General features: G+C 35.4%; 1 protein-coding gene across 6 annotated transcripts in view; it reads right to left on the reverse strand.

Annotated features, from left to right (window-relative positions):
* Nucleotides 1-15,592, reverse strand: part of ATP2C1 (ATPase secretory pathway Ca2+ transporting 1) — a 68,488-nt gene that overhangs the window by 20,883 nt on the left and 32,013 nt on the right. For all 6 annotated transcript variants that reach the window (XM_071804880.1, XM_065832523.2, XM_065832525.2 and 3 more), the window contains 11 exons: nt 14,697-14,807; nt 13,616-13,732; nt 11,901-11,990; nt 9,105-9,140; nt 8,164-8,225; nt 7,693-7,801; nt 4,551-4,706; nt 3,731-3,799; nt 1,903-1,978; nt 1,352-1,418; nt 118-242 (listed from right to left, as the gene is read on the reverse strand). In XM_071804880.1, the coding sequence (XP_071660981.1) occupies nt 118-242; nt 1,352-1,418; nt 1,903-1,978; nt 3,731-3,799; nt 4,551-4,706; nt 7,693-7,801; nt 8,164-8,225; nt 9,105-9,140; nt 11,901-11,990; nt 13,616-13,732; nt 14,697-14,807 (1,018 nt within the window). The remainder of the gene's footprint in view (nt 1-117; nt 243-1,351; nt 1,419-1,902; nt 1,979-3,730; nt 3,800-4,550; nt 4,707-7,692; nt 7,802-8,163; nt 8,226-9,104; nt 9,141-11,900; nt 11,991-13,615; nt 13,733-14,696; nt 14,808-15,592) is intronic.

The following is a 15,592-nucleotide window of genomic DNA, read 5'->3' on the forward strand; positions in this document are numbered from 1 at the left end:
TAACACCGCATTGATAGCAAAATAGGAATACCTGCATTATTGTAACCATTAGTCATCAATATTTGTGCTGATTTCCTAACATTTATATCAAAATAGTCTAAGTTAGTCTAGCCATACCTAAAGTTTCAACAATGGGCAGTTTTTTTACAATAGCCCGTTTCTTCACCATTCTCATCACACCGAGGGCCAGTGTCACTGTTACCACAATTGGGAGTCCTTCAGGGATCGCAGCGACAGCCAAGCTGTAACAGAAGTTAATACACAAACCTTGCCTTAGAAGGCATTCATACATGAATACACATTCGTGATACATTGGCACTTCAGAACACTATTCCTGTAGCTGCCTGTTCATTGAGGTCACAACAGAAAGGAGGCAGCTGCCATATGATTGTAGTTGTGTACCACTCATTATAGGATACACACTGAAGACCGGAAAAAAATGCAACAAATCAGACATTTCTACTCATGCAAAAGTATGAGGAAAAATTGGAGGGGAGGGAGAAATCAATTGTACATCAGTTTTGCCTACACAAAACACTAATCAGGACTGTGCAAAGCAGCCCAGATTGTGAAGAGTAAGTGTGGTCAGCACTAAACAGAACTGGGAAATGCCATCGCTTCAAGTGACAGCTGATCCACAGCTGTCACTGCCAGATCATCATGCGGCAGTAAGCTAAGGGCAGGGATCCCACAGAAGGTCATTTAAAAAACAAACAAACAACAGTCTAAACAAGATCACAATAACTAGTTGTACATTTTCAAAGATGCAGTTCCTGGTGCTTTTTTCCTCCCCTTTCCCAAAAGGGTAAATCTCCAGAGTCTGATCCTGTCATTTAAATAAAAACTTGTGCCTTACGCACTGCCCGTGTAATCAGCAACTCAGCAACTTTTCTAAGAGTACAGATTAGATCATCTAAATTCAGTGTTAGTCTCAGATGGTAACACCCTGGGATTCAGTTTCTACAATATGCTAGAAAATGAGCTAATGAACTACATGACAAGGCTTGTAGTAACTTAGTTCTGTCTGAAGCCACTTAGAAAATTACATTTACTTTAGTGACTCAGTGACAGAAATTCAAACTGTACAACTATATCGTCTGTTTGCAGATGTTCCACAAGACACTCACAAATCACCATACAAATGCACTGTTTAAGAGACTGACAATACTATATTGTATCAAAAAAAATGAGTATGGATTTGCTTTTTTACAGCACAAAGCCTATTTTCATTTTGAACTACTTATGTGAACTTAAAAGCAGCGTCTGTGTTCGAGTATATTATAACTTCATCACTAGCTTCAGACACTTGCTGTAATGCATGAGCTACACTACTTAAAAACAAAAATCTTACCTCACACCAATTGTGAACATATCAAGGATGTGCTTTCCTTGCAACCAACCAACCAGCATAATAACTCCTATAAAGAAGATAGTTGTCAGGATAAATATAAAACCAACGTGTACTGTAGCCTCATGGGGACAAGAAAAAGAACTCAAATAGCCAAAACCAAGCTTATCATTGTGCTACTTATAAAAATCCATTATTCAAATTCCGATAATATGGCAAAGGTGAAGTTTCTGTCAGTCAAGTTGCCCAATCACACCAACAGTGAGATACTACACTCATGCACACCTTGAATCAGAATACAAGACACACTGCAATTCAAAAGGAAGCATTTAGAAGACAAAAACTAAGTCAGAAAAGCATGTTTGCAGGAAGAAGCCAGTAAACACCCTTATGATGAAGTCACATCGCACTAGTAATCTCCAGATAATTGGCGGCATGAACTCAAAGTGACAAATAAAATGAAGTGTCAAACTATCTTTTAAAAAGCGATCAAACCTTCCAAGTTAGTTTCAGTTATATAATATTCTGTAATTCTTCTACATATATTCTCTTACCTATTATACCAAAGGAATACAAGGAAAGCTGTTTTCCCAAGAGATCCATGCTCTTCTGCAGAGGTGTCTTTGGAGCCTTGATGAACAGTAAACACGCAGCAGTTAACAAGCACAGGTTAAAAAACATTAACTAAATCACATATTACTTCAAATGTACAAATTTCAAGACATTGTCAGTGAATGAGATGCCATTATACCCTGTGTTTCCACATATTTACTGTGTGAAAAGAAACAACTCTGTTCCATTCTTGTGTAGAATTCAGGAAGATTCCAGAATACTTCAATTAAATGAAAAATTTATTGGAAATATTCTTTTGGAGCTTCATGATACCTACAGCAACTCTAATACAAAAGGTCATATCAAAGATTTTATGGAAAAAAAAAAAAAGTCACGCTGACTAAAAGCCACTGCACTTCCTCCAAGATCAAAAAGTTCTTGATAGCAGGAATAAAACTGACTTTTCAAGACTGAGGCATTACCGCCCTAGAAGGCCAAGTATATCTCAGAAGAAATTTGTTAATCATTTGTAGAAAATTAAATTTAGTCCAATAGAAAGCTATGGAAATATTTAGACAACCTAGTGCCAAGAAAAAAAAAAGGCATAGAAAGGAGGAGAGGACACAAAGCAAATAATTTTATAAACAAATGAAAAGAGGAAAGTGGATTTTTACACTGGGTGTCAGTAAGCTTGGGATCTTTAATAATTATATGGAGCAGACTACAGTATAGAAAGCACAGAAAAAAAAAAAAGGAAAACAGGGTCATTACGAAATCTGTTCAACAAGTTATGAATAAAGTGCATATACTCTATATGAGAAAGCTGATATCAAGTTTGGTTCACAATAAAAATTAGTTTATTGTAATATAAACATCAAAAATAACCCTATAATACTCTGATATTTCAGAATGTTGTTGATGTAGGATGCTCACATAGGTGTTGGTTTAGTTTTTTGTTCTCGTTAATAATTACTCTTGTTACGATACAAACTAAATAGTATTGAACAGATGACCATATTTTCCTCACACGTGTACTAAAGTAGATTCCACTTCGGTGACTGGAGAGTAGTATTCCCTTGAAAGGTGCAGCAAGGCATGGCAGCTAACAACATGGGGTTGGTGATGCACTCCTGGCTGATACATTTAATGTCCTTAGTTGCTTTGTTTTGATAGATTTCAGAAATGTGTATCTCCAGAAAACAAAGTGCTGCATATACTATGCCTGACCATGTCCTGACAGTTGGAGATAGACTGACTCCTTATGACCCTACACTGGGGAGGCAGCCAGAGAAGCAGCTGGAAGGCCCCAGATACACAAAGCACTAAAGAGCCTGAATTCCCATGTGGATCAACACAATGCAATAAAGAAAAATCACTGGGCGAGTTTGAGCCAAAGGGAGCTTATAAAATGATAAGGTGGGGATCGTGAAGCAGCAGGAGACATACCCATAACCCTGAAGTACACTGCTCATCAAGGGAAAACACAGTTCTGTGCATGCAGCACACAAATCTATCATACACAAATCTATCTTTTGCACGAAAGTAGTTATACTTGAAAAAAAACACCCTTCCACAAGTTGTAATGAGATTTGTTCCACTGAAAAGGTGCAGAGTATTATTTCCACAGTTAATATCTTTAGGTCAGCTACAGATATTTTGTTGCAGATTATCACTACTTTCATGTTCAAAAGCCAAGATTTGTTTCACTAAAGAAAATTATTAAAAGCCATGTAATTAAGTTTAACTAAGTTTCTATGTAATAAATTCAAAGTTTTAATCAATGAAATACACACTTAAAATATATCTCTACTGCTAAATATTCACTCTTACCTCTTCTGCTTGCATCATTTTAAAAACCTCCCCAAATTCAGAGTTTTCTCCTGTTCCAATAACTATCCCCTAAAAAAAATAAACACACAAAAATAAGGCCAATTCATACCTGAAGTTTAATTTTAATGTTACTGGTTTCTCTTGACAACTTTTAGTCAGTTGGGAAATGCCATTTAGCCTGCTATGATTTTGTTAGCTTTTTTTTATAAAATTAATTCTTGGCACAAGTGGGAAATATCTTTGCTAAAAAACATTTTGCCTCTGTGAAACAAACTGCTCTTCTGTGCATTGCTGAAGTACTTAGTAAGGATCAGTAACAAAACTCAAACACGGTAACGCTTATGTAGCACTGGCCTCAACTGTATTTTCAGTTACAGATTTTCAAACATGTTAATGTAGTTCTAGAAGTAAAATATCACATCCTGGACAGAAGAGTTTCACATCACCTGCTCCCTGTAAATTAAGAGTTCTCCTGTCCGTAGATTAGTTTCATTTTTAAACCAGTGTCTGAAAAAGCACCGTTGAGAAAAGTTCTGCAGGGAATCACAGGAAAGTCTTCCATATTTCCAGTAAAAATTTCTATCTCTATTCCATAGCTATTGTTTCAGAAAATGCAAAATATACGTAGTCATTAGAGTAAGCGACATGGTTTAATGCTAGTTAGGTTAGGATATGGACTCGATGATCCTGAGGGTCTCTTCCAACTGAAATGATTCTACGATTCTACATTTCTCAATTGATAGGTGGACTTTGAAAGCAAGAACTGCCTTCAAATAGTTGAAACACGGGAAATATTCTTTCCTGTCAGTAATGATTTTACCTTTGCTTTTCCACATCTGACCAATGTTCCCATGAAAGCAATATTGCTCCTGGAAGTGAGGTCTCCATTGGTTGCTGCTGGCTGAGGAGCTGTAGATTTAGAGCAAGGAGCCGTCTCACCTGTGAGACTGGATTCATCAATGGAAAGGTCCACAGCCTTTGAAAACAAAATACAAGGATTAAGTAAAAAGCATTACAATCCTTTGTAAGTAGCTGGTAGTTTCCCAATTTTGACCATTAAAAATACACCCAATTTATTTGTGCGATAAGAAGCCATGTCAAATATCGACCGTATTTTAAGAATCAGCAAGGCAACAAGCACTCCTAGAGAATATTGCAGCACTGCAACGAGGTCTCACTTTGAAGAGTCAAAGTTTACTCATAATTTTGCGTTCATGACTGTTTTTCTATAAAACAGTTGGGAGGTTGCAAACTGTGATGTGTTCTGTCACCAAACAAAATAATTAACTGGGTACGCAAGTGCACATACACATTATCTTCCCAACTCTTCCTCTGTCCACTTGCTCCTATTGTGGTCCATTAAGAGCTCGCTAACAAAACATGTACTTCACAGTAGGTTTTGTTCACAAAGTCTCTATAGAGAAAACATTATTCAGGCAACTGTCAGGTAGACTAGAGGACCGGAACCTGCCTTTTTTGTTTTAGATTCTCCTTTCGTGTTTTTTTTGGTAGCGTGTGAGGACAGGTAGAGAAGGAAAAGGTAAAAATTAATTAGTCCGTATTAATCAGCTGATAAATGAAGAAAGTAAAATTTGTGTTGTCTAAATATAATCCAAAACATCATAAATAAATAAAACTTCTCAAAATATACATTGAAAAAAAGTCTTTCCTCAGCTGACATCAATTCTTATGTATTTATCTACTGATTTAAGTGAGTCTTGAACACAAAGTCTGAATCATAAAATTCTGTTGACAAAATTTGAGTACAATAATTTTGGATTATTAAAAAAGGATAAAGCCACTATTGGCGACCATATCACTAAACTTCTAGATCACCTTCTTACAAAAAACAGTGTTGATGAATGCATGATAAAAAACTCAACTGCCAAATCTCTTTAAAGGATATCACTTGCAAAGAGTAAATAAGAATCAGTTACACTGTACTCAGTACCACTACACTATAGCATATTGTCCTGAGGTTTTGAGTTGTGGGGATTTTTTTTGGTGGTTTTTGTGATGCCGTTTTTCATTTGTTTGTTTGTTTTTCCAGTGGTATGATAACTCTGATGTGCTCCGGTTCTAGCTGGACAACAAAAGCAACACAGGATGCTGGATCAAAACTAATGTAGTCAGTGTTAAAAGAGGATAGTATCTTCAGTGAAGTGCTTTCTAATTAGTCAAATCCCTTTAATTCCTGCTATTCTCTCAAATAGTTACCAGTGCAGTACCCATTTTTAAAAGATAGACGCTGTACTGATAAAGGAAAAGGCACACTTGTCAAAAACTGCAATGAATCCTTCAATCAAAGTCATAAAGAATCATTAATTCCAAAAAGTTCTATAATTATTTTTAATTTCTGATGCATTCCTCAGACTCCAAGTTGAAACAGCATGAAGATACCACTTTGCTACTACTCAGATTTAGCCATGAGCTCTGAAACATTTATCATCACTATCAAAAGGAATTGTGTTCAAAGCCTACACTGTTATTATGTACAGTAGTTCCCAATGTAATATTTTGGCTTTAGAGAAGATTACCATAAAACTTGATGGGACCACTCGTTAACATACAGAAAACTTCAGGTCAGAAAAGGTCTTCAAATACATTTTGGAAAATAAGATTGCTCTCACAAGACTAGACTGGTGAAGAAACTTCTCACATGTATGAAATTATTCAGAAAGTAAACAGCGCCTAATTACCATTTCTACAATCTTCTAGGACAGCATCACTCAGAATATACTGAAGAGATCTAGTCTTTATCTGAATAGATGATCTCCATTTATTTTTTAAACCTGCTACTCCATAACAATACCCAGTAGAGACAAGACGAAAATAAGACGACATGTTCTTATTTTCAAATTATCTGCAAGAGTAAAGCATGGCATAAATTTTCATGTGGTATAGAGCTACATACAGCTGAGAAACTTCGAATTCCCCTTCTGCTTTACTTTGTAAAAGGTCCAACCCTGCTGTTATCATAGCATGCTATAAGCTTACAAGCAAGAAAGTAGCTGCTGCTGCAACAGCAGTTTCATATCAACGCAGAGACTACACAATTGTGGGGGAAGGAGAAAGTGTTTGCAGTCACAAAAGCCAAACCCACTCAAGTAATAACTACACTGCAGGGGTTAACAACAGATGATACAGGCAAATTTCTCAGGAGTGCCACAAATGTGTCCCAGAAACTGGCTCATTTGGGTTTTCTCTATAAAATGAGCACAGATTAATCCAGTGTAAGTTGTGGATATACAGCTCATCATATCCAGGAATTAGTTTAATATGCTAGATAGTCCAGATTTTGGGCAACCTAAGGATGTCCAATCTGACAGAAAAGTAACATGACACCATCCAACCAAAACTATCAAAAGCCAGATGAATATATATACACTCCATTTTTAGAGAATCTGCAAGTACTATTACAGTGCTATTGCTTCAACTTGAGCACTTAGAGCAGTGCTAATATTATTAATCAAGTATTTAATAAACTAGAAGACATAACACACACTGATGAAAAACTGTCTGGGAGAAAAGATTACACTGGCACAATTTCACCATTTTTCTAATATTCCATTATCAGAGAACACTGAAACTATACCCTAGAGATTAATGCAAATTAAGACTCAAAAGCATCTGCACGAGCTGCCAAAATATCTTATAATTCAGAGTAAAAACAATTATGCTACAACATGTTTAACACAGAGAAAAAGTACTCAACTCAAATTTTCAAAAATGCATTACTACCTAAGATTGGAAAATTTTTTTCTTTCATGTCCTGTAACCAGAAACTACATATATTGTTAAGAATCCACAGTTACATTTGGGAACTTACTTATTTCAAAATTTTTATCTAGACAGTTGTGAATTCCAACAATAAAACTTATTGTACTTCATTATGCAGTGGTCTTCTTCTCCCCTCTGTCCCAGAAATGTTATTAAATATTAAAGCAATATTAGGTATATACCTCAAATAATCGTAGATCAGCCGGAACTCTGTCTCCAACTGACAGGCAGACTGTGTCACCTGGGACTAAATCTCTTGCAAGTGTGTGTTCCACTCTGCCTTCCCGTACACTGTAGGTAAAAATATAAGGCGCACAAGAACATTTTGTCAAATAAAAGCATTCACACTGTTTATTACGCACTGCAGTGTTTGGAGTTACTGGTTGCAGCAAAATACCATTTCTGTTGTGCTGGTTGTTTCTCAGAAGTTACACATTAGTAGTATCATTTGAAGTGATGAGAGGCAACAATGTGGGGTAATATTTTAGGCCCATACAAGAGTCTTTAAAATGAACAAAAGCAAAGCTCCTTCTGTGTCAGCGTAACAGCTTCATATAAAGGCACAAAGTTCATTAAAACCTTTTTGCTTCATTCATTTCAGATTGAATTGAATATGACTTAATTTAGAACTGAAAGGACAAACAATTCCATACCAATGGCATTCTGGAGGCACAAGTTTACTAAGCTCCTCAAGAGACTTTTCTGATCTGTACTCCTGCAGAGACATTAAAAAATAAAGCAGATAATATTTTAAAAACAGGTAAAAGCTAAACAACAATAAGATATAGCTAAATGTACTGATATTTATCTCATTAGCAAACTTGTATTAAAGTAATATTCCAGTCGGATAAGAGATGCCCTTCGACAGTTCTGTATTAGGTACTTTAAAAAGCAAATACAGTCCAAACACTGAAAAATGTACAGATTTAAGAATTTGCCTACATGCAAATCCTTTACATTTTCCTTCAATATCTCCAGGGCTTTGTAATACTTGCAGTAATGCTTCTAAACTCAGGGATCAGACACATTATTAAGTTCTGCAGTTTAACGGGTTAGCATCAAAAATACTGTGTTCATGCTCTTAGCCCCAGGAGAACTCAGGTATCACAACTCATCTCTAGCTCAACAGATTACAGAATTAGGGTAAACAAAGATAGAGTGCACAAACACAAAGCAATTTTGGTTTAGGCACACACTGAGTATAGTTATGTATCTATAGAATGAAAAAAAAAATCATTATTTAGAAAATTACTTAAAGATAACTATCACTTTTTGTAAAATTTCTGTACAAAATTCAAGCCAGAAGTACATTTTATATGAAGTTAAATATTTAAAAGCAGTTCAATGTTGTTTATTCTGAGTGCTTCTTTACAAGTACTCTTTTATGGCTGAGTATAATACCTATATAGACGCATAAATGTCAATGTAGTTAAGGCAGGACAAATCACACACTTTAGAAAAGGCAAAAGACTTGGATGAAAGCACAGAGCTCTTTACTTAACCATTCACAGCACAATGCATCAAGACAACTACTTCAGTCTTATAAATAGTTTACATAAGAGCAATAATCTTACTTGGACAAGTGCTGTCTTACCTGAACGAAGGCAACTGTAACAACAATGAGTATTGCCTGCAAGGAAACAAAAGTAGGTGAGATAAAAGAATTCCAAATGGCCATAAAAGTAAGTGACAATATTATTTCTTTTAGTACAAACTAGCAATATGATTTGGAAACAAACTTCTTCATGTTAAAAATCACTCCTTTTCCCTCGGGTCTGTTATGAAAGTGATGCCGTTACCTACTTACATCTGCTCTAGTGATGTCCAGTAACTCAATAACCTGATTTTACTATAAATAAGTTGAATAACTAAATAGCAGTATTGAGGAAAAACTTCCTCTGCTCTATGTTTCTAAAGAGCAAGAGGCAGCAGTGGAGAGAGATCTATGATATAAACAGAAAAATTTGTCTGCACAAAGTGTGAATGGTGTTCTCTGTGAAGGTAACAAAGTTTAAAGGAATGATGTGCTAACCAGATGTGGTTTTATTCAAATAACCAGATAACAGAAGGACTAAAAATGAAGACTAGAGTTAAGGTAGCAAGCTGAAGAACAGGTCTGGAGCCATAAAATATTCAAGAAACGGGAAAACAAGAGGAGAATGAGACCCAGGAACTCTGCCCAAGACTCCTGAGGAGTGAGACAGGACACTGGTTATGCTCCAAAAAGCCAAGGTCCCAGAAATCCCAAACAAAAAAAAAAAGAAAACAAACAAACAAACCAACCTGCTCATCAGGAATAATCCAAGATGAGAACTAAGGCCTCAACAGCAGACCTTCACAGTCCCCCATTTCACACACAATTCTGTTCACAATGCATCAACATAAACACCACGGAGGTTCTAAGCACGTGATGTGAGAGTGAGTGAATGGAAAAAAATGGCTACAGGAAGAAACAAAGATCTACTTTGTGTAAAGTGAGTGTCATCTTCCCCCTCAACACATTCTCAAATGGATTTTTATTACGTTAATTGAATTTATTATTCAAATCGAGTTGTTACACTGATTCCTTAAAAGAACCACAATACAACATCCATTAACCAAGTCTTTAAAGTACACACTGCAACTACTAAAAAATAATCAAGATATTACCATTTTCCAAGAGAAAAATCACGAATGAATCCAGTAAATCTGCCTTATTTGTGATACTAACATTAGCATCATCAACTGAATATTAGGAAATAACTATATATATTCCACCTTACCATGGAATATTTCCACTGCAGCTACATACGTTTCTATTGGAGGTAATATTATTTTCTACAGTTCCTGCTACCTGACACAGTTTTGCATTCCCAGCCTCACATCAGCCTCTCTGCTTGTGTCTATGTGCAATGGCTTCCATCAAGAAGCCAAATAACCTCCAAATGGGAAAAGGTCTGTAAATTATTTTTTTCCAGTTTTCATCAGTTCCCAGTCCAAATCAAAAAGTTCTACAATACATTTATATCAGCAGAGCTAAAAAATATGTCAAAAGCTGCTCAAGCCAGCACTGCCACCAAAATAAATGCCACTGATCTTCAGCAGAAAATCAGTTTTGTTGCTAAGGCTCTGAGCACAAATGTACAGTCACAGAAAAATTGCACTATAATCTGAAAATGAAGCAAAACAAATATTCGCTAGGTGAAAAAGTATGTATTAATAAAAACAAGACTAAATTGTAGGTTAGTCAGACACTATATCAAAAGCACAGCTGATGAACTTTAACTCAACCACACTTTCTCCATATTTTAAGACACCTCTACCAATGTTCATGGGGTTGTTAAAGATTCTTCTCAGGTTGCAGCACAGAATGCAGAAATTACTACTCACACTAATTGCCTTGTTCTTTTCTCATGGTCTTGCCTAAGAGGCTTAGGAAATAAGACTTAAGAGCACTAACCATGAAAAACATGAAGTAATTCAACTTTCAGCCACAACAATTAAATAAATTTCATAATACAATACTTAACTTAAATTTGACTTATGAATGCAACAGACCATTCCAAACTAACCCTATATTCAAATTCAAAATTGCATGGTTTTTTTCTTGAAGAAGCCACACAATGTAGTTTTCTTTGGAAGATAAATTTTCTACAGAACCAGAAGGGTTAGGAGCAAACCTCCAGTTATCTTGAATTAATTACAAAAATAAAACTCAAACACAGAGAGTGCGGAGATTATTCAAGGCAAAACACAGCCATAACTTGCCCCAATCATGCAGAAATCCCTACTTTCAGTTATCACCTATCATCCTGAAAAGGTCAAAGGCATTATTATTTTGTTCTCTGTGTCATTTGCAATGACAAATATTTATCAGTACTATATTTGCTCACTAGTTCAGCACCCTATTTAACTGCAAACTTCTACCAAAAAAAAAAAAAAAACCAACATAATTTCAACTTCTATCTTCCTTCTGCTATTTCTAGAGGGTCCAGGTTGCATTTCTTTTTCATGTTTTAAAAGATTACTTCTTTCAAGTAAATTCATAGAAGACTTGTGTTCATTTTAATTTGAAATTAAAGCATAATTTAAGACAAAAATTACATAGAAGACACCAAAATTTGCTCCTCAGAACAAACACCTAAAGACAGGTGTCTCAACCATCAACGAAAGCGTAAAGATGCAGTCAAATAGCTAATAGATGAGGTATTTTGGTACATACTACTGCTAGTAGTTAAGAAAAAAACAAATCCAGTCACAAGCTTAACAGATTTAATGACAGCACACAAATCAAATTCATTAATTAGAATCAAATGATACCATCCCACACTGGCATTCATGCAATGTTGAAAGCATATGTGGTCGCACATTCAGAAATACTCTCAGAGATGATAAAATTTTAGTTCCTTACCACAGTGATACTGACGGCATCATCAAACTGATGCATTAAAACGCTGATGACTGCAGATGCCAGGAGAAGCATAATAAGGGGATTTTTAAACTGAAATGAAACAGAACAGTAATTCAGCAATACTCTTGACTTGTTTTGTCTACGTCTCAAAGCACATCTGAGCTATTTTTGAAACATGTTATTCTATCATTAAAATATTTCTAACCTACCAGTGCAAACAAAATCTGATTCTGTACAGTTCAGATTTTACTTGAGGTTTTTTTTAAATATCAAAGTCCTTGAATAGACCATACTGAATACATAACAGGAGAACAGTGTTCCTTACATTTCTTGATTTGCATCTAAGGTAATAATAATAATGTCCTGTATTTGTTTGTACTGTATTTGAATAGACAAAAAGAAGCCTGAAATATATCCAAAATGCCCTTGAGGTAAAGAGCTGACCCTGTTCCCAGAAACAATCACTAACAAGTCAGCAACGTATTTCATAGCTTTCAATTCGTTGGGTTTTGTTTCACAAGACAAAAATTTTCCTTTCAGATCATATATTCAGATTTCTAAGACCAAAATAAATGATCTTGCTTCTACATGACAACTGGTTGCTAACATGGTCATTTTTTTGAGAAATCTTACCAAAAAGAACATTCCTACAACTAAGTGAAGAACGTTCTAACAGCACACATGATAAGCACATTCAAAGCAAATATGTATCTTAATAAATTCTAACTAAAATAGACTTGAATAATACACGTTAGAAGTGTTCTGAAGCATCTGACTAATTTGACACTACACGTGGTAAAATAAAGCATTAACGCCAGAAGATGGCTAGTATGTTCCCGCTGCTATCACCAGCCCAGTGCTGACAATCTTTTCAGTCACTCCCAAGTAAAACAGTTTCTCTAAAATTAACCATCTACTACTTCAGGGTTTACTTTAGATCATAACTGGACTGCTGTTCAGACAATGTCCAGGAAACACTGACCAAAGTGGTTAACATTAAAAATTAATTAGAAAAATCAGCTGTGTGAAAAGTTGCTCTAGGTATCTTGTGTAGCTGGAGGATAGGAGGGGGGGTGAGACAGGAGGAAGTATTAATACTTTCACACCATTTTGAAAAGCCACACGTGCTCATATATATATGTGTGTGTGTATATATATATATATATATTTATACACACATAAATACATAAAATAAATCACGCTGATAGGAAAAAAATTGACACTTTACTTTCGCCAGTCCTTCTTAACACCAGAATCAAGGCTGGCCCAAATCCCACCCTCAGTTCAAAGGCAGCAGTTTTGCTTCATAAAATTTCCTTTGTCTATCAAGTTATCCCTACTTCATGTTCCATTTAATATTTACCAACAGTTCTAAGCACGTGTGTCTGACCTCAGTGTGATCCATGCCCAAGTCTTCGCCTACAGGGAACTTTATTCTACTTCTCCAGCCCTCATGCTAGTTACGAATGGTACCCTTTGACTAGTTATGAACATATGTTCAAGAACAAACTGTGATTAAAACACTGACATGTACGCAAATCAAAGCTTTTTCAATAGGTAAATTAGATACAAATTACAGAAGTCATAATCTCCTATTCTGCTAGAGTTTCCCCATTTCAATCAGAATATGTTCATGCACATAAAAGCTAAGTAATAAAAAACAAAACTAGTGACAAGTATTAAAATAAAAAAGTAGAAAGGACAAAAATTGTAACCTGGGAAATATATTTTTTCCACAGTGGTTCATCTTCACTAATATCAAATTCATTCCACCCATGGAATGCCCGTCTATGACAAACTTCACAGTTTTTTAAGCCATTCTGAAGATTCGCCTATTAAAATATGCAACGAATAACACAGTCAGCAATTACACTGGTAAGCTAGACTTCTAAAATAAAATTCCAACACCAAAATATATATCCTTAAATTATAAAAATGTGGCCAACATCAGAAAAACAAACTTAGTACTAATGTTTGTATGTCAAGGAAAGCTAATAAATACTAGATAAATAAATAAATAAATAAACCACTATTATTTTAAAACTCAATTTGGCAGTTCTTAAGAGTACTTCAACAAAAAATTCACAGAAGAACTACAGAAGCAGATGCTGGTTCATATCTCAAAATTATTGTTGATCTTCTCTGCAGAAAACTCTCCAGCAAGCCAAACTAAGGGCATAGTTTAGACTCTTGAGGATTATGTCAGGAGTTCAGTTATGCGGCCAAATGCCACAGAAGTAGCTTCAAAGTCTGGAGTTGTCAGCAACCAACATTTATCATGGTGTACTCCTCAAGCAGTCAAGCATACAGAAAATCAAAAAAATATCATCTATCACGAAAATTAACCCAGATTCAGTGGTTCATAAACCTGTCAATGGGCAGCTTTCTCAATCCTGTTCCTCCACTTAAAATGGGAGCTACTGAAATAAATTAAGGACGTTAAGGATTCCTTAGAGAAACTGAAGCAATTGCTATGAAAAACAGAGCAGAATTTTATAGGAAGACTGACTCTAGGATGTTATTAACAAAAAGCAATCTTCAAAGCATACAGAAATCTGACCATTTTCAAGTTGAATCTCAACTCCCCTTCAAAAAACTTGATTATTTTGAAAACGTTAGAGGTTGCAGTATTTTGAGTAACAATTTAAAAATCAACATGTTTTTAGAAGTAGACAACAGTTAATATCAAACTGTGTGATAAAGCATAGACTTTCAATGACAAGATCTGTACTTAAGGATATCAAACTTATTGTTTGGTAACATCAGAGCATTCTTAAGAGATGCAAAATCACTTACTTGCAGAATGCTTGCAACTTCATCAACTGGCAATTCACTGGCTTTTTTTGAAGACAGTACAGGAATCATTGTCTCATTGTCACCATCAGGGATTTTCTGAAGACGTGCAACCTAAGAAACAAAACCAAAGTCTGAAGGGAAGGAGAGCACTAACATTTCATTTCAAACAACATATACCAGAGCAATACAGTATTAATGCCATTAAAAGGCAGTTTTTGATAACCATTTGCTCTTCAAAAAAAGCCTGCAAATTCAGCGTATCTTCACACAATAGCAACTGCAATAATAAAACAAAATACTGGACATGCAACTGCAAAGACTAATTTCTGTAACCATGTGTTAAGTGATGACAAAGATCCTAACAGTTAAATATATTAATAATACTTTAGCTCACTATCATCAATAACTGGTCAGAAAGTAATCACTCCAGGTAAATGTCACTCCCTGTCCTTACTTTTTACTCATTAATAAAGGTGATCTAAGCAGGCCTAGTTACTTTTTCTTGTACACAAAGAATGGAAAAATAATATCAAGAAAACCTCAAACAAGAGCACAGATGCAAGTGAAGTCATAAAACTTGACTACAGTACAAAACCTTCAAGTCAGTGCTATAAAAAGGAATGTTTTCCTGTAATTTTAGGAAGTTAAAATTTTATGACCTGCAGAAGAGTGCAATAGCAACATTGATCGCACAGCTCAGCACTGCTTTGACATTTAATGAAGCTTCAGAGTTTCTGCATTCTTGCTTATTAAATGAGAAGCTGGACAGTCCTTCTTTCCCCTCACTACCTTATTGCAACCACAATTAATATCTCATTCATCTTTCCATATACACATGCCCCCCCCTCCACTAACTGGAATACACCAAACATGCACACCATAGAAATGGTTTTCCA

The sequence above is a fragment of the Patagioenas fasciata genome, chromosome 2 (genome assembly GCF_037038585.1).
Source record: "Patagioenas fasciata isolate bPatFas1 chromosome 2, bPatFas1.hap1, whole genome shotgun sequence".
Taxonomy (NCBI): Eukaryota; Metazoa; Chordata; class Aves; order Columbiformes; family Columbidae; genus Patagioenas; species Patagioenas fasciata.